This window comes from Dicentrarchus labrax, unplaced genomic scaffold (genome assembly GCF_905237075.1).
Source record: "Dicentrarchus labrax unplaced genomic scaffold, dlabrax2021, whole genome shotgun sequence".
Classification (NCBI taxonomy): Eukaryota; Metazoa; Chordata; class Actinopteri; family Moronidae; genus Dicentrarchus; species Dicentrarchus labrax.
In genome coordinates, this window is record NW_026136717.1 from 2,374,060 (window position 1) to 2,399,619 (window position 25,560).

Consider the following 25,560-nt stretch of genomic DNA (forward strand, 5'->3'; position numbering starts at 1 on the left):
CCTTCCAAAAATACAGTGTTGCCCAGACCTAAAAAAGAAAACTCTGCTGTATGGCCCTTTTTGTTTGACACAAATATCCAGCTGTGCGATCACAATAACATGCATTTCTGGATTCTGTCTAAGATAGATTTGGCAGTGATTAGGCAGGCCATTAGTTTTTGTTGTTGTTTGTTGCGTGAAAGATTCTACGATGTGAATTCATTGAGTGGATCTGGGTTGTGTGATGCATGTAATTAGCCTGGATACCATGTCTGTCACAGCATGCGGTAGAATCAGAGCCAGGAGATCCTGACAAACATCAACACACCCTCACACAAGCTGGAATCAGAACAACCACAGCTGTTGTAACAGAAACTGATATCTGGTGTCTGTTTGTTGGACAAGAAGTAAGGATGCGTTATTGTTTTTGCTCAAACGTGGAGTTCAACCTTTTCTTTGGTCTAGGGGAACCAAGTGAGGCCTTTTTAAATAGTATATCACTGGTAAATCAACTGATATATTATTATAAGTATAGAGAAATGAGAGCATAATTGAGAAACTTAGAAGGTAGGTAGGTTGGTCCGTGTATGTTTTGGTCATTGGATTTTCCTTTCAGAAAGGGGTAATAAAAAACAGAAAACGAGTGGTTATTTGATTTTCGTTTTAAAATACAAAAATGAAAATTGAAATACAAGGCGTTTTTCTTTTCATGGTCAAAAAGGGATGAGAGAAATTTTAAAAATGATTCGATTTTCATTTTCTATTTCATATAACAAAAATAAAATCACTAGAAAACAGAAACGGAAAAAGGCCTGTTTTTTATTCTGAGACCGGATGTTGTCATTTACAGGACGGTGCTGTGGAGAAGAAACAGTAGGCGTAGACTGGGTCAATCCAGCCGTGAGTCCGATCTGTGGTCAAATCAGCCGCACTTAAATTTAGAGTGTACAGTATTCTCAGCATTATGGTAAATGCGGAGAAACGCCGTATTTACTTCCGGTTTTCAAAATAAAGGTATTTAGAGCCGTAAGCTATAATTAAAATATGTTACATTAAAGTGTTGTGTGCCCCTGGTGAATAAAAAACACTTTGTATCAAGTATCTTTACTGCACCAGTGTGGAGAAATACCAAAATAAAAGTCCATATTTGTATCTCCAGTGGTATTTTCATATATTTGGCTACTGTAAAACACTTTGCTCAATAATTCCTGGCTATGGAAGATATATTTGACTTCTACACATCTAAGACTACAAGTATACTTAATATCAAGCATTTTTACTGTACCAATGTGGAGAAATTGAAGAATAAAAGTCCCATATTTATACTTCCAGATTCCATATTTTCTTATATTTGAGCTACTGTAAAAATGTAAACTGTATGTGGAACCACCTGCAACAGCTGTCACACTGAATAATATAAAAAATAATATGTGAGGAAGAGACAGTAGGTACAATGGTGTTTTGAAGTTAAAACTAATTATTTTTCCCTTTTACCTACAAATGTACACAGCAGAGCTGCAAAATAAGAAGAATGTGAACTGGCATTGCATTTTGTGTGAAAAGTAAACAAATTAGAATTGTGTAGGATTTTGTGTTTAGTGTTTAGTGTTTATATTATCAAGATGTTATTAAACATTTGTGTGAAATTTTGTCATTATTACTGCAGCATTATTGAAGTATAATGAAAATGCTTCACCCATAGCCAGGAAATATTGAGCAATATGTTTTTACAGTAGCTCAAATATATGAAAATACCACTTGGAGGTACAAATATGGACTTTTATTGTTGAATTTCTCCAAATTGGTACAGTAAAAATGCTTGATATTAAGTATGTTTGTAGTCTCATATGTGTAAAAGTCAAATATACCATCAGTAGCCAGGAAACACTGAGCAATATGTTTTTACAGTTCCTCAAATACTGTCAAATATGCAATCTCTGGAGGCATAAATATGAGGCTTTTATTTTGGTATTTCTCCACACTGGTGCAGTAAAGATACTTGAAGTGTTTTTTTATTCATCAGGGGCGCATGAAACACTTTAATGTAACATATTTTAATTATAGCTTACGGCTCTAAATACCTTTATTTTGAAAAGTGGAAGTAAATCGCTGTTTCTCCGCATTTACCATAATGCTGAGAATACTTGTACACTCTAAATTTAAGTGCGGCTGATTTGACCACGGAGATCGGACTCACGGCTGGATTGACCGTAGTCTACTAGCCTACTGTTTCTTCTACACAGCACCGTCCTTAAATGACAACATCCGGTCTCGAATATGAAACAACAGGCCTTTTTCTGTTTCTGTTTTCTAGTGATTTTATTTTTAGTTATATGAAATAGAAAATGAAGATCGAATAATTTTTAATTTGCTGGCCCTTTTGACCATGAAAAGAAAACGCCTTGTATTTCAATTTTCATTTTTGTATTTTAAAACGAAAATCAAATAACCACTGTTTTCTTTTTTTAATACCGTTTCTGAAAGGAAAATCCAATGACCAAAACATCGGACCTAGGTTTGTGGATCGTAGTGGTCATGTATGTGAATGGTTGATGATCCAGGATTCATTTGTAACAACCATACAGTGTGGTTCAAAGCAGTTTAGATACAATTCAGTTTAGTTCAGATTAAATAGGATAAGAAGTTTTTACTCAATAAATAAATATGTATTAAATCTTAGTAACAAAATACAGTCTATTAATATTTGCTCAATTCTAAATACAAAATGCCCCCAAAAGTTTAGAATTAAAGTTTAAGCTGCTTTTACCAAACGCCATTTCCCACAAACCTTAGACCCTAGTAGGTTAAATGTCATTATCTCAATATCTGTATAGTATATGTGCCATCCTGCCATGTTTTAACAGTAATACATTTAAAACTTAACTATAGCCCAACCAATACTGGATATTTTTGGTTGATGCTGATATTTGGGATCTTAAAAAATCATATAAAGATAGATCAGTTGATTGTCATTCTTTCAACATAAACACATAACATAAATAGGCATTTCTTTACAAGATACATGAGTTTTTCATGGTATTAATTTCAGTCTTTCTTTCCCTATTGGAATTATTTTAAGCGCAATTAATTATTTAATTGCTAGCTGGCAGTAGAGCCACAGAAGCACACAAAAATGAGTTTTTGATGAAGGTTACACAGAATTCGGTCTGAATCTGTTATGTGTCAATAGGTGAATCTTGTATTGGTTTTCCAATATCTATATTGGTGGATCTTTTGAAAGATAAATATATAAAATCACTTTTAAACCTACTTTCCATCGGTAAAATTAGTCTTTCGTGTGTTTGTAACAAATGATGGTACCATCTCAAAAATGGCAGGACCGTCTGTTATCACACAAAGACACCAAAATGGAAGTGATGGGTATTCTGTTGAAATACTGATACCTTGCTCCAGTTGCTTTTTTGGCTTGACAGATCATTGGAGGCTGTCGACACCCCACTTTGGCTCAGCGGGGGATTGAAGAGAACAGTAATAAGTACCTCAGTGTGTGTGCCCTTACCCATCCACCCCCTGCCTCCACCTCTCCACGCTGTGCTCCTCTGCCTCTCAGAACAAGACTTGTTTAATTTTAGCAGCTTTGACGCACATTTGACATAGATTAATTATAGAGGCTGTTCATGTCATTTGGCAAGTCACACACTCACAGTTCCAGAGGAAAACGGTTATTCAGTGCACCCTTTCTTCTACAACAAATCGACTTCACCCTCAGCAAACGGCAGCAGCCGCCCTTGCCTTGGCTCTGACACCTCTTCCACCGTCCTCAGCATCACTCCGTCGACCTCCTCCGCCCTCTCTCTCCAAGCCCTCTTGGGTCTCAGACGTGATTGCCTCCTCCTGTAAAGCTCCATCCACTCACACCTTTCCTGGCCCTTCTCCACGCTGCTTGACTGATCGGGAGAAATTGCACCGGAGACGACTGTAGCTTCTTCAACAATTTCATGGCCTAGTTTCACTCAGATAAGAAAAAACAGTCAAAAAAGGAAGGAAGAAGGGAACAGTTCACAGACAGACAGTCCCTCAGTCATCACTGCAACTGGAAAACTCCATCCTGGAACGCTCAACTTCTTTTATTATAGGTGTTGAGGTTGTTATACCTATTGCGCATTACTACAATTCAAAGATTAACCCTGATAATCAGACCGAATTGCTATTTTGTTTCACTTCATCATTCAGTCTGATATTGTGTTCATGTTAGCCATTTGTTGTTGGTGGTTGTGGGCGTTTTATTTTGCCCTTACCAATCATCATATTTAATCAACATGGAAGCTGCGGTAACTGTTGCTGGGAGCAGGCAGATCAACATTTTCCATGAAGATTGAAGAAATATGTTGATTTAAAAGATATCCTGTATGCCATTGTCAGTCTTTTCCACACTTGCCATTTTTCTGTTACTAATTTCCGTGGATGGAATTAGGTTGCAAGCTAGCTATGCAGGAACATGGCAACCTCATTTGTTATTCCTACAACATTCTGATTGGTTGATTGTCTTTAATGGGGGAAAATGGCTGTCAATGAGCACCAAGCCACACCTATTTGAATTGCTGAACAAATTAATGTGCTGTTCTTTGCTCTTCTTTCAATGTAGACATACTCTCCAGTTCTGATATAACTGATGCTTGCATCATCTATGCTAACCTCTTAAGGAGCTGCTGTTGTTACTGCATCACTCTTAGCAGTAAACTATGACCGTAGCTGCCAGTAGTTCCTCAACAAAACAAAAAAGCGGGCTAAAATTATCACCCAAATTGTCTGTTTTTATCAAATTCATTACAGTTTATACATCCACTTCTTGCTTCATGTTTAACCTGCCGTAGTGTTTAACCTGCCATAATGCAACTGCACACAATAATAATTTCAAGTGCTCACCTTCAGTTATACCTTTCAAATCAAGTGGTGAAAAACCTCTGGATAAACTGTTGGCTTGTTTCCAACCTGTCTGACCATCTGACTGCTCGTTTCTTGTCTTATCTGACTTTAGACAAGGCAAGAAACAGACTCAAAGATTTTGAGTTCAGTGTCACCATGTTCTCAGATCTCAGGTATTACTTTGGTCACTGCAGTAATAACCAATAGAGATAATGGATAAACTTATGAAAATAAGACCTGTGCTGTAATAAAGTCTCATGGTGCCATTTTGGGGCACCCATTGTGCAGAATTGCAGCTTAAAGTGCATTCTTGTGTCATTAAATGAACACACATTAGTGTTGCCTGGAATCTTGTATTGCATGGGATGAGCCTTAATAGAGCATAGTTATTGTCACTGTGGCAACCCACAGTCACATCAAAGATCTGAATAGCTCATACATCATCACATCTTTGTATGTTTACTGTTCATAACCCTGTATGATAATCACTGCCTCTCAGGAGGAATGGGAGGATTGTCAGGGCCCTCTCATCATATTCTTAGCATGTAGATTAGACAAGCTTTGATCCATCTAATAAGCCGTCCTCTGGCACAGTGTTTGCTCTGCCTCACTGGAGCACATAAGGACCCAGGCTTGGAGTTCCATCTGATGCATGGATGCTGCTGTCTTCATCACTCTCCAAGTCTTTCCACAGCCCCAAGCTGATGAGCATGGACCAAATTCAACAACTGTCCTTTCTTGTGTGGTGTCTTGGCCTTTTCTCTTTAAAAAAAAAAAAAAAAAATTTCTGATGTTTCTCACCATCGATTTGTCTTTTCCTGTTTCTTTGTTGTCTCGCTTTCTGTTTTTCATTCAGCGTCTGTTAGTGTCTCTCCAACTGTCTCTTTTCATCAAGTGTGCCTCTTGAACAGGACTTTTCTAACTTCTTATCCAGTGACTCCTCAAACTCTCCGTCCCTCTTAATCACCCCAGCCCGTTCTTCCTCCTCCTCTTACCCTTCAGGATGTGATATACTAGCAAAATCCAAATTGACTGGCATTGAAACATGTCACTACAGTTTAAATTTGCGTATACTTGATGCAGCTTTACGTTGTACATTTATTTGCTCTTTAAGCCAGTGGGGGTGCAGCATGAAGATTAAAGCTGTATAACCGTAACCTCAAGAAATCAGCAGTCACAGCCCAAATCACTCAGAGCACAAACACCAATGGCTGCTGTGAAAGATCGACAAATGTGGCTGAGGGAATGTGAGGATTTGGAAGCCCTTTGATCACTAAATGTGCAGATACCTCACATCAAACTCAGTAAGCAGAGCGTCTGAACCAATCATTTTAGAGAATTGACCCTGAGATGTTAGCCTGGAGATATGAAGTGAGGCAGCCAAGTGGAAAAGGAAATGGGGATGCTTTTCATAACTCAAAGAAACATTTTATATTTTGAGCAAGAAGGATGAAGTCTAATAAAGAGCTATGTATCTTAAACCCTTCCACAATGTGGTTCCATAGCGGGAACCTCTGTCTAAAGGCCTCAGCATGCTTCAAACCTTTGACAAGGGCCACATTGTGATGGCTAGGTCAGAGCATCTCTAAAACTGCAGCTCTTGTGGGGTGTTCCCGGTCTGCAGTGGTCAGTAGCTATCAGAGTCATTGCTTTTTGACATTCTACACTTCCCCAACTCCCTCCCTCCTTTATTTAAATGATCACACTCTTACTACTGGCTGTCACCAGTGCTCACCCTTCTCACCTTGTCCCACCGTATCACACCTCCCACTCACAACTAAAGAGCTGAAAATTATGCAAGAGAAGTGGAAGTGCGTCTGCTGAGCATGTGTCACTTGATGTTGGATGACAAGTTTAATGATTTGGAAAAGAATGGTCTTAAATTCAGAATGGGTTGTTTTCTTTGGAACTTGTATGTAGTAAATCATATCTCTATGCTCAGACTTAGAAAGAGGTGACTTTTTTAAACTGTATTATGTTATAGGGTTATACTTGCCCCTTAGTCCTTGGGACTGTTTTTCTTTTCAAAACACTGAAGATTGGGCCCTCATTTATCAAAATGTACATAAAGAAAGTTCTGAATTGGTGTGTAAGAAGTCTCCATATGATCAAGAAAGTTGGTATTAAAAGTGCATTTAGACACGCGTGCACAATGATAAATCCTTATCTATTCTAAATTCTACATAACCTTTGGCCTGGCAAAAACAATTCAGCAAAACTCTGCCTACGTTCACTGCCATTGCTTTCCATAATATCTGGGTATTGCAACTGCAGTATCTGTTAGATAATGATAGTGGATGTGGCAGTTAAACCAAGGTACAGTAAGGTACACTTAGAGTTGAATAAAACACTATTAAAATTAGGCAAAATTCATGGTCATGTTCAATTGAAAACATAAATGTTGATTGCAAGTCTGTCAAAGAATACAAACTATATTTCTCCTGCATAAAAAACAGAAATACTATATGCCCATCCACCTCCCTGAACTCCACAACCCTTCTTCTCTCCTCGCTACTTAAGGGACACATCACTTCCTGCGTTGATGCTGAATGTTGGCATTGAACGTTAATCAAGGTGGGAATTATCCAGTATGGAATTGTGGGCTAGTTTGTGCACAAACAGGCTATTTCACATAAAGAGACACCCCTAAAAAAGGCTTAGTACACAAACATTGCAAACAGTGAGGTTAATAAACTGCTAAATGAGGTTCAGTTAAACCAAAATGTTTTGACAGTGGATATTGGGCACAGAACCGCATCACTGTCTTTCATAGATAACAAAATAGTGTCTGTATGGAGCTGCTCAGTGATGCAGTTCTTTGAAAAACAAGATGAAAAAGAGGCATTCCTGGGTTAGGGAGGAACAGCAGTAACTCAGTGCATATTTAAAATTATTGAATTTCAGCTGAAAATGTTTGATTATCCAATGTCATTTGTACTGCAGCAATATTGGGTATAGGATCAGGTATGTCTTCATACAGCCACAGTGTGTTTCATAGACAGTCTGGTAACTTGGGTGATATACAAATTGCGTTGATGATTTCGTAGTAATGATTTTTCATAATAGAGTTTGAGGGCCATGCAAATTACAATCAGTGGTTCCCAACCTTTTTCCTTAAGGGAGTCCTTTTCTATCATTGAGTAAACTGAGTGTCATATTTTAAAGACATTTCCTATTATATTGAATGCATAACAGTGACAGTACGGAACAACTGACTGTACAAGGAACCCAAATAATGAACACAGTAACTGCAGGAAGGGTACATTTTGAGCAGATGTTTCCTGATAATTTTTAGGAACCTTTTGTGCAATTCTGTTTGTTTTTATGTTTGTTTTTAAACAATCATACAAACTTAATAGGCTTCTTCTTTTTAAAAAAAAAAAATAAGTTTTCTTGTCCTTGACACTTGGCTATTGTTCTACTAGCTCTGTGGTTGTTTTAACTACTTTTCTGATGCAGGTCGAGGCTGTTTATCACAGACTGAAGGCTCTGTGAGTATAGCTTGTGTTCAGCTTTTTTTTTTTCATTTAGTTTTCACAGAAATGAACCAAATGCTGACACATAGACCTACTGTGAATATTTCTTTAATTTTCTTACACCTCTTGTAGATCAAGAAGGCCTTGCGACCTGACATGAAACTTTGGCGACACCCAGTATGGGAACCACTGCCTTAGAATACGGGAGAAACCTGGGAAAAACAAGAGTGTTAGAAGATATGCCATAGAGAGCCTAGCACATAGCATATCTACATACAGGAAAGGAGGATGTTGACCGTGGCTTGCTCAGCAGTTATTGGACTGCAGAAGAAACTATGAGAGATTCTGACATTTAAAGCTGACAAGTCAGTTGCTGTACAGACTGACAGCACGCAGTGTGGGACCTGCAGTTCAAGCACGAAGGCCACATGCCTGTAACGGCATCAAACGCACCACCCCAACTCTGAGCTGCATGTTATAACAATGTATCGGTTAGGAAACAGTCTCTTTGATACAGTTGTGGGACTGGCAGGCATGCAGTGTGTCACTTCAGAGCACTCTGACAGAGACACACTGTTGCACTCAGACAAGTGTAACGATTTCACGGTGCTTGTAAAGAGTTTATGGCATTACAGACTCTTGTCAGCTCTGCTGCCGCAAACTTCCTTAAAGCAAACCCGTCTGTGGAAAAGCAGAATCACAGATAATTTTGTCGAAGTCTTGAATTTGCTTTGGACAGTTTTACCTTGGAATGTATTTCATTGCTAATTGTTCCTAGTGCACCATTTATTTTCTTTGTGTAGACACAAAAGGGTTTTGTGAGTGTGGAACAAAGTCTTTATCCTCCTCAGCTTCTTGCTTGTGGGATTTCACACCTTTCTTTGGATCCGTATTATTCTGCACAGCTGCTGTCAGTCAGCAAAAAACTGCAGAATTCAAAAAGATTTCATCATTCAAACATGATTTCCTCTAGTCGTACTCATGTCTATATTACATAAGATTCATTACAGTGTGTGATAAGAGAGAGTTGGTCTCATTTGCTACCATCATAGCATATCATAAAGTGTTGATACAAGATAATTTATTTGCCTAAAGCAGTTGCTGCACAGTTTATTGCTGACTGAATGTAGGGCTCAAGGTAGCAATTATTTTCACTATCCATTGATCTGCCAGCTACCACCTCAATCAGTTGATCACATGTTTGGTGTACAAAATGTCAGATAATAGTGAGAAATGCCCATCACAGTTTCCTGAATGCCAAGTTAATGTCATCAAATGTCTTGTTTTGTCCAACCAGTAGTCCAAATGTATGCTATCAGCTGTTACGTAAGAGAGACAACAAATGCTCACAGCTGAGAAGCTGTTTTTCCCTTTCCCTTTTGGAATTTGTGCATGAAAAATAACCTTAAACGATTAATCAAATATGAAATAGGCTTATATTCTTTTGGTTTTGGACATTTGCAGGGACCATCACCTTTGGCTCTGAGGAATTGTGATGGGTTTTGTTTCACTATTTTTTGACATTTCGCCAAAAAATAAATCAAATAATTGAGAGAACCCGTTTCTCTGAAATATATGCCAGAACAGCATTTATTCTGAAATACGTTTTAGGCAATAGATGTGTCTGTATTTATTTTCCTCTCAGGTTCCATGGCTCTACAGCTTGAAATTAACTCCCTCCAGGCAACTTGTTGACTGTTACCTGCAGGCTGAACACTCAGTCAAAACCGTGCCGTAAATGCACTTTAATGCTTTTAAATGCGCTTTAAGCAAAGCGTTTCTGGTGGGTACTGCTATGACCTGACCTGATCTCTCTTCTCAACCCGACAGGAAGAGTACCCAGTCAGAGGGGAAATAGTGCTCTCGTCCAATGACCTCCAGCTGGTGCTACAAGTGGAACGCAATCAGTGAGTATTCCGTCTCTCGTACTGTCCTTACAGCCATGACGCCTTTAACAACCTCCTCTGTCTTCCACCTGGGAAAGAGGAATTAATTGGCAGACAGAGAATGTAGAGTGAGGTGATAATAGGAGTATATCAAAAATCCCCAACCATTCTCTCTCAGCGCTGTCTTGACTTTTTGGTCAGTCTGTGCTTCACTACAGAAGCTCAAGGTTATAAAATGTTTCCACATCTTGAAAGCTTTTTAAAGATTGAATGGATGGCCCTAAGATATGGACGTGCTAGTACAAATAGCAGTTGGTAGCTGAATAACTGTAAAGCTACAAGTCAGTGCCCTTTTTTTAAAAGAATATATTGAGAACACAGAATTGTGTGTTGTCAGGTGTCTGAATCACTGATGCTGAAAAAGACAGCTAATGTTCCATTAGGCACATTATTTGATGGTAATGGAAAATTGCAGTCCATGACCTTAAAAGTGAAGTCACAGTTTCAACCAATAGCATTTGGAGCTTTTCATCTTCATCTCGAGAGAGATACATACGACATGCTCTTGAATCACGGCTCTAGCTGCTTATTTGCTTCTTTGTAATGAGAGCAGGAATTGTGTAACTGACACACCTCGGGGGCGCGAAGAGAAGCAAGGCTAATCGGGATGGGCGGTGAGTTCCACGGAGGGCATGTGGAACAGGGTTCAAGGCGAGCAGAAGTTGTGATGTTCCTGTGATAACATCGAGGGGGAGCTCCGGCTGGTGCGTGCACATTAGCTGGAGACGTGCCGAGACTCCCAAAGTGGACCACTTAACATGCTCATAAAGCCTGAACACCTCCCCTTTGTGCATCAGAGCAAGGATAACTGACCTAACAAATAGATCCTCATTAGGCTACGGACATGACGATTTCATTTTGTGCTCGCTCGTGGTGGGAACTGTTGGGTCTCTGTGGGGAATTTTATAAGGAGTGCGGTCTAGATCTGCTCTGTTTGAAAAGTGTCGTGGGAAAACTATTATGTTTTGGCGCTTTACAAATAAAATTGAATTGAAGATTCATAAGATCCAGCTGGAATAGAAATATTGCATACTTAAATAATTTAGTGGTTTGGAGTCAGTGTGTCAGTGTTTCATCAATGCTGTTTTCCAACAGCCTGGAACCCTACATATAATGTGCATATAATTATGTTCTTTTTAGATTATGTCATTAGCCAGCACATTACAAACTTAGATTCTCAGACAATGCAACAATCTCCATCTTATCAAGTAAGAAATGGGTGAAATGATTATTATGATGTATTCGTCCAAATTATCTCACAGCATTGAAATATTTCTGTCACTTAACTTTAAAGTAATTTCCAGTTTGGAATGTTTTGAATTTATTATTTTCCTGCTGCTTAGAAATATGACAGTAATCAATCGAGCTACATATGTAGCAATACATTATGTATTAACACTGCATTGTGTAATAACTTACAACAAAATGTAATACATTTTCACTTAATTATGTAATTACACCAGCATTTTGTAATAATCTGCCACATTTTGTGTTAAACAGCCTGAGCCATTTTGAAAAAAATTATGTCATATTATTATATTATCAAATGTGGAAGCGTGTGATTTGATAAGTTGCACTTCCAATTTAGTGAAAAAACATTCACTGAGGATTCTTGGTGGCAGGGAGGTAACTGCTGTAAAAGTTTTTCAAACTGCAGTTGACAGTTAACCGCATTTAACAATTGCATTGAAAATAGGAATATTGAATATGAAATTCATCAGAAGTTATATTTACATTTTTATTATTGGAATTATGCATGGCTGAAAATTAAAATAGAAAAAGGAATGTCATGTGCCCCCTGCAGTACTCAAAGTACCCTTAGGGGTAACTGGCTCAAAGCAAAGAAGTAGTAGACTTACCTTTTATTGGTAACCGTTACTGTTCATTCTTTCTGAAATAAGAGGCTGGGTTGAGCCTCTGGTGAATAAAGAGCAGTAGCCTGACTGCTATGTTCAAAGCAAACTTGAGAAAAGTATTAAGCCATGGTTTAACTGCACTATAGGCTGAGTCCTAGTTTACCTTACATTTGCACTTTGTAATTTGATTTTGTATCGCCCTGTTTTGATCCCTTAGAAAGGGCTGTTGAAGGGGCTGTTTGTGTGACAGAGTATTTTTTTCACCCTTTTATTGATGGACAGTGTTACATTGTGTGAGAGATTATTTGCTCCAAGTGAGAATGTTAGTGTGAAATTGAACACTACAGTATATTCCAATGTTGTTTTCAATAAAAACAACATTTGCACAAAGCAAGCCGATCCACTTTTCCATGGTGATAAGAGCATTAAAATGAGAAAAAATAATGGGACAAAAAGAAATCAAGGGACATTTAGAATAGATCAAAATGTGCGATTTATTGCGATTAATTGCGAGTTAACTATGACATTAATGCGATTAATCGCGATTAAATATTTTAATCGTTTGACAGCACTAATTGTATATAATAATATAACGTTTTGGTTGTTTATTACATAATGCACCTTATTATAATAATAATAATAATAATATTATTATTTTCACACAACTCCAGCATTTCGTAATAAGGACCACGATATGCAATAATTTATGACAAAACTGTATTGTGTTCATGCTGTTTATTATAAAAGGCTGGTGTTTATTACATAATGAAGTGAAAGTGTATTACATTTGGTCGAGTTATTGCATACATACATATGTTGCATCATGTTATTTTTGCCCCATTGTGGGACAAATAAAGGAATATCTTATCTTATCTCTTATCTTATTTCACACATAGGATCATACTTTTCAAAGAGCTATGTTTCCCTCGCAGCTGTCTGCTACAAGCTGGCTGTGTCATTGTAAAGCAGACTGTTGCATTCAAATTTGAACTGTGTTTTTGTCACAGTGATTGGTTGGTTGTTGTGAAGGAATGTGGGGGAGCACTGCAGGTGTGTGACTTCAGAAGGTACGAGCGTGTGCGAGATGCCTTGATGAGTGGCACATCGAGGATTTCAGCATTTGTAGCATTTCAGTTGCTTGGAATCAGATTGATGACTCGGAGTAAGAGGAGACAAATGGAGGAAGTGACACAGACGGTTAGGCAGAAAAAGAAAAAGCCCTGAGACAATGGTGGCATACATGAAACAGACAGGCAGTGATGAATGAGATGGAGGGAAGACGCACAGAGAGCTGACTGGTGATGGGCCAGAGAGCCGCAGTGTGTAATACAGGACAGAGTCTGGCAGGGTCTGTGCTTATTTTAAACCAGCAGTTGAGTCCCAGCGAAGCTCTCAAGTTTGGTCTGGACCCGCGAATGTAGGTCAGAGAAAGAGGGGCACATTCTGGGGAAGCGGTCGCTCTGTTGATGGAGGAGTCACTGGGAATGTTACTGGAAACTGAGTTTATTTTATCTACTGGGCCTCTTCCACTGGGACAGGACTGGAACGCGGCCAGGAAAGAGCAGGGTGTTTGAAGGCCGAGATCATTACTTTTACACTTAATCTCTCATATCTGGTTGTAATAAAACAAGATATATATATTAGACAAAGATAACGGTAAAAGTGTGCTATCACAGCAAAGAATTTGGTCATAAGGATGAAAGTCTCTATCTTACAACAAAGCATGCCAATAAAAAGAAAAAATACTTTTTTTAAACATATGTCATTATCAGAATCTTGTTACAAAGGAGAAAATATTTTATTATGACAAAATCTTGTTTTCACTACAAAGCAGCTCATAATTAGAGAATTATAACCTGTTATAATGTAAAAAGACCCTTGTTAGCACATATATCATTGTAGAAGCATTATCACAACAATTAAGTTGTCAGGAGAACATTTAATTTTGTTATGATGGAAAAAAAACACTCAAATCAAGAAAAGAGAGGAGAGATCAGGAGAAAAAATATCTCATAATGTTAAAGTATATTGTTATAAGGAGAAAGATCCATTTTCATAGTGATGAAAGTTTCTGGTTTTCACAAAGTATCCAGTCATTATGGAAAGAAATATCACCACAAAAGATCCCCTTATAAGGTAAAACCCATGACATAATGATATTACACTGAAGTCTGTTATTAGGAGAAAAGGCATCTTGTTATAATATTGACTTTAACTATCTTATTAAAACGAAGTATCTAATTAGAAGGAGAAAGGGACTGTATTTTATTACAATGACAAAAGTATCATGCTATGACAACAAAGCATCACTTCATTATTAGGGGAAAAACTTCTTTATTATGACAAATGTATCATGTTATAACAACAGAGTGTGTTCTTATTAGGAGAAAAAGTATATCTTTGTAATGAAAACAGTACCTAATTGTAACAGAAAATTAATTAATAGAGTAGATATTCTTTTCTATTAATTAATATCTCTTTAATTGTCCAGTATGCAATTTCTACCACTAGGGGGTCTAGTCTAAGTAGTGTGGGATTGTAAGAGCTGTTCTGAAGTCAGCTTCTCCTGGCTAGGAATCCTTAAGTGTTCATGGTTCAGGAGGTTTCTACCGGGAGCCCAATGATCCACAGAGGTCTCCTCCTCTCCAAAACAAACAGACCCGCTGATTAAAACCACTAAAAACACTGAATAAAGCAGTTCCACCTTAACAATCACTGTTTCTCCCACACTGTTGGACAGACAAAGGACGTCCCGGAGGGGCTGCGAGCCGAGCTGCTGCTAACGTTAGCTCAGCTTGTTTCTCTGATAACTTAAGATCCAGACGTCCGATGACTCAAGACCTTCATCCGGTTCAAATCTAGAGTTAAAAAGCACCAAGATCTAAACAGTGGATGGTAACAATGTGGCTTCAGACTGGATAAACAGTCAATGTATGACAGCTTCTGGCAGACAAAGGGGATATGACGCCAGTGACAGGCGACCGGTGAAACACAGCGTTACCTGAATAAAATGACATTGTTGGAAACATTTGGGATAATGTCTGTACACATCTCAACTACATATAGAACATAGAGCTAGAGTTTATAGACAGTTTAATGTCGAAATGTTACGGATTATAGCTTTAAACTGAAGCAGCATTAAATCGGGAAAAGAGCATCTCACCATTTACAGAAAAAATGTCTCCTCATACCAACAAACCATCTTGCTACAAATAGCAATAGATATCTTCTTTTAATGACACAATTATCTCTACAAAGCACCTTGTTATGAGGAGGAAGAATATCTCATTATAATGAAATATCTTGTTATTGCAACAGAATGTTTCCTTATATTTAGTTCTAAAGATAAAACATCCTTAAGCCTAACCCTTTTTATCACACAAAATGATGTCCCTTTAAGGATGACAAAATATCACATTATTATAAATATCTCCTTATAATGACTCTAATACAGACACAAATCTTGACATTGCTCATATTGTGAAGGGTTTCTCATTATAATGAAAATGTCCTGAAACACAATGGAGTAGTGTTAGTGTTGTTAAACTAACTGGATCGTAATAATTCGACAATGAGGGAAGCTGTCATCTTTTGTTCATCCTCTAACTCTTAGCCATCAGCATATTCTGCTGTCCATCCTCCACACTTTCCTCTCTCCAGCAGGGGAAACGTTCAGGTGAATGCTAAATCAGACTGATAGACTGGTCTTACAAAGTGTGACTCATTCACTTCGAGTGGTTTAAACAGACATGAGAGGAGGAGGAGGAGGAGGAGGAGGAGGAGGAGCAGAGACGGACGGAATGAGAATGAGACGGGAATGTGCCGAGGGGGGAGCTGACCTACACACAGATCCTGAGAATAGACTGAGCATGAGAGTGGGGAAGCCTGTGTGTGTGTGTGTGTGTGTGTGTGTGTGTGTGTGTGTGTGTGTGTGTGTGTGTGTGTGTGTGTGTGTGTGTGTGTGTGTGTGTGTGTGTGTGTGTGTGTGTGTGTGTGTGTGTGTGTGTGTGTGTGTGTGTGTGGGGGGGTGTGTGTGTGGGGGTGTGTGGGGGGTGTGTGTGTGGGGGGTGTGGGGGTGTGTGTGTGTGGGGGTTGTGTGGGTGGGGTTGTGTGTGTGTGGGGTTGTGGGGTTGTGGTGGGTCCTGGAATGCCAGCTGACGTAAGGCTGGACATGCCTGTGCTGGCTGAAGTACCCTGAACAGACAGATGACATAGGATGTGCTGGCAGTTAGTCTGTGACTCACATGTTTGTCAATCTTTAACAAACTGATGGAATGAGTAATTCATCAAAACAATCACTTGCATGCTTGCAGGAAATACTAACACTGTCCAAGTTCTCTACTACAAACCTTCAGCAGGTTCTGAGCATAGACTGACTAATTAAAAATGTGATGTCACCCATAGGTTTCTGAAAGAGCCGTTGTGAAGCTCAGCGTGGTCGGCTCTGGTCGTTGCCATCCTGACTCTGTCGGCTCCAGGCTAATCCGAAAATGGGCAAAGAGATGGATTGTGGATGGATTGTGGATAGATGTAGCTCAATGAAACCTGGTTACTGAAGCTGCCTGTGGCTTAAAGCGTCTGTCAGAGCAATTTGAACCTCTGCTTTTGAGCCAAGGGGTGTTAAAAAAGAAAACAATTAAAAAATATTTGGGGACGCCATGGTAGCTCACCTGGTAGAGCTGACGCCCCATGTACCGAGGCTGAGCCCTTGCTGCAGTGGCCATGGGTTAAAATCCGACCTGTGCCCACTTTCCTGTCTATCCTTAGCTGTCGGTTACCCAACCCTACTAACAATTCATGTAGTTTAGCTAGATAACAATGATAAATTAGCAATATATAGTATATATAGTGTTTTTATATTATACTTAATATATATATATATATATATATTGCTTTTATCTTTTAAGCATCTTCAGAATGTAGATGTGGCTTTTCAACATAGATTAGCCGAGCATATCTATGTACAGGAAAGGAGGAAGTTGACTGAAGGACTCACCAGTGCCTGTCTTGGACCAAAAAAGTGCCAATACCCTAATTCAGCATAACCCTAATCCAAATTATTTTGGTGTTTCTTACCATTTTTAACAAAGATACTTCAGTGCTTTATTGTTGGCGTAAAGCTAGCTATATGTTTACACAAAGACAGCTACGCAGGTGTTTAGAAGTACCTCACCAGCAATTATTTTATTTTTAGAAATACAGAAACTGAACTCACTAGGTGGGTTTGGGGCATTAAAGCAGCAAATATTTTTAGGTAATTATTTCACGACTTTTATTGTATACCAGTCAAAAAAATCCCTCAGTGGTGGATACAGCCATGCTGATCAGAGGGGGTGGTACACAATAAGAAGTAAGAGAAAATGCTGATACTGGTGAGTACCAGCCCATTGAAGACACTGGTTCTGACCGAGGATTCCTCAACTGTCATTGGATCATGGAACGAAAAGGGGCGGGGCTTAGGAAGGGTCAATTGCACACTCTGGATCAAACTCTGAGATCTGTTCCCCATCAATAATTATTTAATGGAAAGTAGTGCAGTGAAGAAAGCAATTTCCTTATGCAGTAGGACATAACAGCAAAACAAATTCTTAAACAGGGAGAATGGAGCTGCTTTCTAGGAAAAAATACAATAAATGGAGGAAATCATTTGTTTAGAAACTGACACAATTTCAATTTATTAAATCAAGAAAAGCTGCTTCACATAGAAAGTCAGAAAATAATGTTTTCTAATGTTACAGGTGACACTGTTTACCCAGCTGCATATCAGTGTGTACATTGAGCTTGTACAAGCAAGGAAAAAGAATTAAGCAAACATGTACGTTATCAAAGAAGTGCCAGCAGGGTAATCATCATGTATTAAATATTAATAGTATCAAAACAATTGGCCATATCATTCAATTAGTCTGCTGGTAGTGCTCAGCAGCTTTATCTCCTCGACGCGGTATATCTCGCACACACAGCTCGGGATGTTGGCATTGCACTTAAAGACCACATTTAATTGTAATTGCAAATTTCCTGTTAAGGGTTGCTAGATGAAGTGTAAGCTCTCTCTGCGTTAATGAAAGCCTTGATTACACTGCCACCCTGGGATGATACGTAATGAAATGGGCATCGCACACCATCCATTGTACATAATGATGAGGCGGACCCTTGCAAATGTGTCGAGTTGAGCTAAATGTATTGCTGTACTCCAGGCGGCAGACCTGACAAGGTGTTAATTAGTACTCGAGTCCTCCGAGAGTCTGACTTCACAAAGACGAGTTTAGAGGGAGCGGCACTTTTTAAGCACTCTCCTGGCAACGGCTTTTTATTATCCCAGTTCCTTCATCGATTTTCCCCAGGACACAGTTTGTTTGAACTTGGCTACGGCCCCACAGTGTCTCCACTTTAATAGTGATTAAAATCAATAATGAGCTTTGTTCTGTTAATCTGCTCTAATCCAGCTCAGGATGTCAGCTCAGACGATGACTGGCAGCTCCGAGCTGGCCGCGCCCGCCTCCCTTTTTTTTTTGCATAGGAAAATCCAAAGAAAAACTGCTCCGATTTGGAGCCTCTTCAGCTGGCGGGATAAAGGGATGAAAGGAGGGCGGTGGGAGGAGGAGGCGGGGGATGACGTATGAGTACCAGGAAACAGAATTGTCCTTCAAAGTCTCTGCGGAGTGTGGGAAAGACAGAGACACTGCGGAGGGTTAGAGAAGATCGCAGGAAACAGAATAAACCTTCAGTGAAAGTGTTCGGTGCTAGTCCTGAAGGTCACGGAGGGTAAGGATCTGGAAGAGGAGACGTAAATGTAAAAACTGAGTGAGACAGAGAACAGGTGGTGCTGTTTGGGTGATGTGAGCCTGGGCCTGCCAGACCTGAATACCCTGCAGACTCTGTAGTGCTTCCTGTTTGGCATGTGCTGAGGAAGTCCTGTTAGAGCAGCTGTGCAGCCTTGAAACATCATATATTTACTTCACATTTCTACACACACACACACACACACTCTCTTTCTCTCTCTTCTGACATGATGATGCGTGCACAGTACAGTCCCGTTCACTATTGTGTTTGCATCCCTAAAGACAGCGTAGCCTCATCTGTCAAAGTATGACCTTCTGAAACTGAATGTCTGAGACAGACCACGACCGAGGCTCAGTCCTGCAGGGCTTTGTTGCCATCTCTCATTTCACTTTACGCCTTAAGTCCTGGATGACTGATGGCCGGCACAAATCACACTTCACACACCTTTTCCACGTCCTCAGACAGCAAAATCACACACAGCAGAGCAACTATACACAGTCAGGAGGTTCTTGAAACTATTAAAGTGTCTTCAGTTTTAATCTTTGCTCAAAACTTTTAAAGGTTTTAATTACAATACAGCACGCAGTTGTTTGAGAAATTCATTATTTTATCTCTGAGTGTTACTTGGTGGATGTTTAACATGCTAATTAACACCCAGCATTTTAGGCTAATCGTTGCCATGAAAATGATCATGAACTGGGACCAGAAAAGCTGAATCACACTCAATTGATGTCTCCTTTATTTGAAATTTCAGATTTCACAAGGTCCCAGCATGGCATCTCCCAGATCCAATTTCTATACAAGCCTGTCTTGTTAGATATGAATTTAGCTGGCCTTCTTTTGAACTCCGCAGATGGGTTGGCCTTTCTCGGGTTAACATGTGATTACTGTATGTTTGAGTCTATGCAATTCTCTGAGATATCGTCCTTACTGCTGACTGTAATGATGCTGCTGAATGCTACGGAATGCACACTCAAGCTGACTTCAAACAGGAAAGTAAGCGGGGGATCACACCAAGATGCATTGCTACAAGCGCGGGCATTTCAAAAACGCCTTTGCAACACTAGTGCGCCCGTGGAGCACGGCAGCATGCATAACTGGGCGAACAAATATGATTAACAGAATAAAAATGGATTCAAGCAGACATTGACCTCTAGATGAACTTTCAGCCTCATTTCAAAGAGGGGGATGAACTGAGTTTACTTGGGTTTACCCCCCACTACGTCCTGCTCCGTAGACTAACAGCTAACTAGCTAGCAAACCTATTTACAGGGCTTAGTAAATGCCATTAAAACCAAAGGAAGTAAAGCCCGCCTCTTGCTTGATTTGACTGGCTGCCAGTACCACGTTTGACATATATGAGGGATCTTTGGCTCAGGAGGTAGAGTGGGTTTGATCCCCGGCTCCTCTCACAGCATGTAGAAGTATCCTTGAGCAAGATACTGAACCCCAAATTGCTCCCGATGCTGTGTCATTGGTGTTTGAATGTGAGAATGTGACTTAATGTGACACTGAAAAGTTGAGAATATTTTATCTTTTATGCACTTCTAATACCAGCTAGGAAAAAAATGCTGAGCACAAGAGAAGAGCACACGCCAGGTACGCTGTACCATTGGCAAAACAATGGTTCTGCTGGCAGTGCGTTTCTCTGTGTGATCGGCCCCTGAGGTGATCAGTCCAGCTGCAAGGGTTTCAGGCTTCAGTGGTAAGTCTGAAGATACAAGCGACAGTTCGCTGCACTTATAAACTGTCAATTTTGAATTTGAATGGGTCATTGTACATTGGAAATTAGCCACATTTGAAGTAATTTTTGAATTTCAAGTAAAAAGTGACAGCCCAAACACACATACCTGCAGAAAGCTGGGGTACAGCCCCCAGATGCAGTATCCCAATCGACAGGTGGCTACGAGATAAGATATTTTGTCTGTTGTGTTGCACCCATCTTTTCCCTCTCACCTCTGATATCTTATTTTCCAATTATAATGGTCATCAAGGTGAGTAAGTTGGATAAAATAGAGGAAGATCGCTTTGACAGTACATCAAGACAGAATATCTTGTGGCACAGCTACCCCAGCTGTGTTATTCATTCACTCCTTGGCACAACCCAACTGCATCACCTTGACTATTACTACTGTCTACTCAGCTCATCCAGTGTGTGCTATGGCATTTAATTGCGTTCTTCAAATGACTCACTGCTACGAGACGTGACCAATGCTTGTTGCACTTCACGTGTTCTCTGCTCCTCTCACAAGGCTCTTTCATGAGCCTCTCAGGAAAAGCACAGAGCTTCGCTTAAACTTGTTATTCTCCGATAAACATAGTGCCTACAGACTTGCATTCCTCCTGCCTCGTGCAATAACTTGTAGAAATCAGAAGTTGCGATGCAGGTGTTATAGAAGTTGATGCTATTTCTTTAGGTCATTACAGCACCTTAAATTAAACTGTGCATGACACCACTGGCAAGTTAAGACCAAGGTCTTTTTCCTTCCATTTTCTGCCACCAACATATATTTGCCCCGAGCAATCATAGCTCCTTTTGTTTTCAACAGAAGCCATTAACCTTGATCCTGGGACTGGGGCTCAGGGAGCTGACAGCATACTTCACAGATGGGTGACGGGCCATGAACAGGCGTTAGGGCCAATTAGAGCCAGTGTGACAAACGTGGAGGTTGCTGGTTGTCCTAGTTAAAGATTGTGACCACTGCATGTTGTCAGGTTGAGGTTAGCTATGAAGTGTGCCTGTCAGCTCACCCCTGACTTTGCTAGATGTGTGTTAAATAACCTTGTATCCTTGTTACTGAAAAGGACAAGATAACAGAGCTTCTTCATTCCTCTCCACCGGCGATAGCCTCGGTTGGTGGCATTATGTTTTCAGCGTGTTCGTCTATCCGTTCCATTCATGTGATAGAAATATCTCAGGAACGCCTTGGAGGAATTTCTTCAAATTTGGCACAAATATGGCCCCTAAATGGCTTCATTATCCCTGAGGGGCAATTTGTTGGCATATTTACACAATCAGCATCACCAGACAACAAACCAATGAGACAATAAGTAGGTGCCCTAAATACAATACAAATAACACATACAGTTATTTAAAAGACCAATTACTGCACAACTGCTGCTGCATGTCGCCATTACCAGCAAACGAAGGATGAATGTTAGTTTCTGTTTGTGATGGCCTTTGCTTTTTACTGTATGAATGTATGTGAATTTGGCTATAGTGTAAAAGCGGTTTGAGTGGTCCGAAGACTAGAAAAGCGCAATGCAAGTACACAGTCAATTTACCTTTTACCATTTGTACCTGTTGAGCCAATACATCTATGATAATCCTTCATCAATCAGTTCAAACATGTAAATTCACTGGAATCATACATATCAATCATATCAATATAGTGATAACTTCCATTTAGCCAAGAAATACTCTTTATACTGTCACATAATTCCTTTAAAGTCTTCACTACATATATATTATGAGTCTGGAAAGACATGGATGTAAACTGCAACTTTACTGGTTGGCAAAGGCATACGACCGTGCTTCATGTTGTCTTCATACTCGCTTCATCAGAGAGCCCATGGTGACCAATTTCCCTTCTCATTTACATATCTAGCGGACACATTAGCATCCAAAATATCTGTCTCTTTCTGCTCTTTTTAGCTGCTAAATGCTCTGCTATGTTACCAGCTAGTCTCTAACTATGTCTGTCTGCTGTTGGGTGCTGGAAGTAGTAGGTAGTGTACAGTGTCTTTTTTAGAGCATTTTCTCTGAGAACATCTGCCTGCTGGAACTGGAGAACAGGTTGCTACGAGCAGAGTTTATGGGCTGTAAAACCAAAATAATGAGCTGAAAGAGTCTAAAAAGCTAGAGAGTTGCGAGGAACTGCAGAGTTGAAGATAATTCTCTGTGTTTGTCGCTATTACACTACACATAGTCATTGGATCCGTTCTTAATATAAAAGTATTGATTAGTGCAGCTTTAATAAATATTCATACATCAACCCAATGCTCTGTATGAGTAATCATTTAACTTTCCTCTCTGCCACTTGTCTCTTGTCTCATAGCAGTCATGTGTTTTATTGATTGAGTTAGGTTGTCTGCTGTAGTGTGTAATCGCAGCCCCTCATCGGGCCCCAGATGCTAGCTCTGTTTTTCCAGATGTGTCTTAGAGGACTAGGGAGGACCAGGTAATTACATTAACTGCGACTCTGCCATTGATTTTTTTTTTCAGACGCCATTAAATCTACCTCAGGCCCATGAACACTGTAATTACGATGAAAGTATTTACATTCTCCGTACAGTGCACAATAAAAGGGCTAGCAATTTTTTGATGTAGCTTCGGGAAACAGCACCTGAAACCTGGTTGCTATCATTTCTTTGTTGCCGTCACCGTCCCCTCTCCCAGCAGCCCTTCCTACCAACATGATGAATGTCCCCTTGCAGCCCTCCTGTGTTTCTGTCTTTGAGGCTCAGCACAATAAGCTCAATTCAGACACACACAAATGTTCAATAACCCCTTCTTTTGCTTTTCTGTTGGCCTGTTGGTCATTTTTCTTCTGATAAAAGTGTTTGCATACATTAAGCCCTCTATAGCAAAACACAATTTATGGTGGCTTTAATGTAATTTAGGTCATGGTAGGTATGTTGTGTGTCGGTATAATCCATTATATGATATGATTATGCAAGCAAAAGAGGCTGTTTTTTTTTTTCTCTTCAGTGGTTGCTGTAAACAGGAGAGGAGCAAAGAGAGGGCAGCTCCCTCCCCATCATGTCAGACATTTATCAGCCCATCTCAATGCTGCTGGTGTTGTGAAGGCTCCCTGGGGGGGTTGGAGCTGTCCAGTAAAGTCTGAAGGAGTTCTTTGAATATGCGGTCAGCAGGAGGAGTTATTCTTAAACTACTTTGGTCTGGGTATGTGTAAATAATGATGGGTAAATAAAGAGAGAACATCAGATTAACAACAGATGGCAATACTTAATGCATGTTTTCTTTGTGTTTCTTCATGTCTTTTTCTGTCAGTAGGGCAATGGGTCACTGTCTTTGTCTCCCTCCCCCTCCCTAGCGTGTTACCTACCAGTATCTCTCTGCCAACTCTTGGCAGTAGTTCATTTGTAGACATAACTAACAGCTGGCTGGGCTCTCTGGCTTGTTGTGTTGTTTCAGCTGGCCAATAAATACTCTCTACAACAGAGCTAAAAGACATTAAGGCGTGCAATCAGTGTGTAGCATTGAATAGTGTAAAAGTCTGCCTCTGTGTATTGCAAATGAGCACATTATTGGTAAATCTCTGGTGAATTTCCCCATAGTTCAATATAAGGTTGAATGAATGAGCCCCACGAAAGAAGATCAAGTGAAACAAACAGAAAAACGACAGCATTAGTTTTGTGGTCTTGCACTTAAACTGACCTGTATTTACATTTTCCTGACCTGTATTTACATTTTCCTGACAAGCAGCCTCTTGTGGCGGTGCAAATAATTACTAAGTCTTTTAAAGGCAAAGGCTGAAGTAGTCTGACATTGTTATTCACCTACTGCATTTCAACATAAAGCACAAACCGGTGTGAGGTCCATATTGGCCTCTTAAAGAGCAGCCCCCACAGCACCAATGTATGAAAATCAGTAGGCACATCTATCATGACCAGACATAGACAAAAGCCTCTTGGAGCCATACCCCAAACCCAAGAGGTAATTTTTGCAATTTCCACGTGCTGTACTATAACAAAGTCCATCCTTCATTGGATCGACTTGAAATTGGATCAGTGCAATCTAAAGGCCATCGCAACAAAATGTATCAAAAGTTTGAGTTTTTGTTGAACAGTGTGTCTGAGACGTGGTGTTGAATTCCGATGTTTCACTGTAAAACTGGAAGTTGTTGAAATTTGAGTGGTGTTGAATTCCGATGTTTCACTGTAATCACATTTCACATCTATATGTCAATACTCATAGTCACACTGCCACCTACTGTCAACAGAAAGTACCATATTTTTTCCGTATTACCGTATTTTCCAGACTATAGGTCGCACTTTTTTTCATAGTTTGGCTGGTCCTGCGACTTATAGTCAGGTGTGACTTATATATGAAATTTAAAATGTTTTTGAATAATAATTCCGACATGAAACGAGGAGTAGCCTAAACATTACCGTCCACAGCCGCGAGAAGGCGCTCTAGGCTTGTGACAACCAGAGCCGTTATATATACAACTATGTAGGCCTACCCCTGAAATAATTAACTGAAACATTAACTTAAAGACAACTGGACTGGAAAGATTAGTCACAAACAAAATGCCCCAAAAAAGAAAGTCATACTCTGCAGATTACAAACTGATGGTAGCAAAATATGCAGCCGAAAACAGTGACAGCGACGAAGAGGACGAAGAATTGAATGGATGGTGAACTTGCTACCGGTAACATGCCTGTTGGACTGGCGTGTTAGGTTAATTTCTGTGTGCTATTGTGTTTAACTTGCATTTCCTGATTTAATGTCTGTTCTTGGTCTTGGATGCTGTAAAATAAATTTCTAAATAAGGTAGCCTCCCAGGTATTTGCTCTGCTGCCGGCGTTTGCCTAGACATCGCCCAACATGCTTCATTGCATTGCATTCTCCACATTTTTAGCAACATTTTCATGTACCACATCAGCATT

At 39.8% G+C, this 25,560-nt stretch overlaps 1 protein-coding gene across 1 annotated transcript in view; it reads left to right on the top strand.

Moving 5' to 3' along the window:
• Positions 1-25,560, top strand: part of adam19a (ADAM metallopeptidase domain 19a) — a 193,090-nt gene that overhangs the window by 73,100 nt on the left and 94,430 nt on the right. Inside the window, exon 3 of the mRNA XM_051428536.1 lies at positions 10,173-10,249. Coding sequence (XP_051284496.1) covers positions 10,173-10,249 — 77 coding nt within the window. The remainder of the gene's footprint in view (positions 1-10,172; positions 10,250-25,560) is intronic.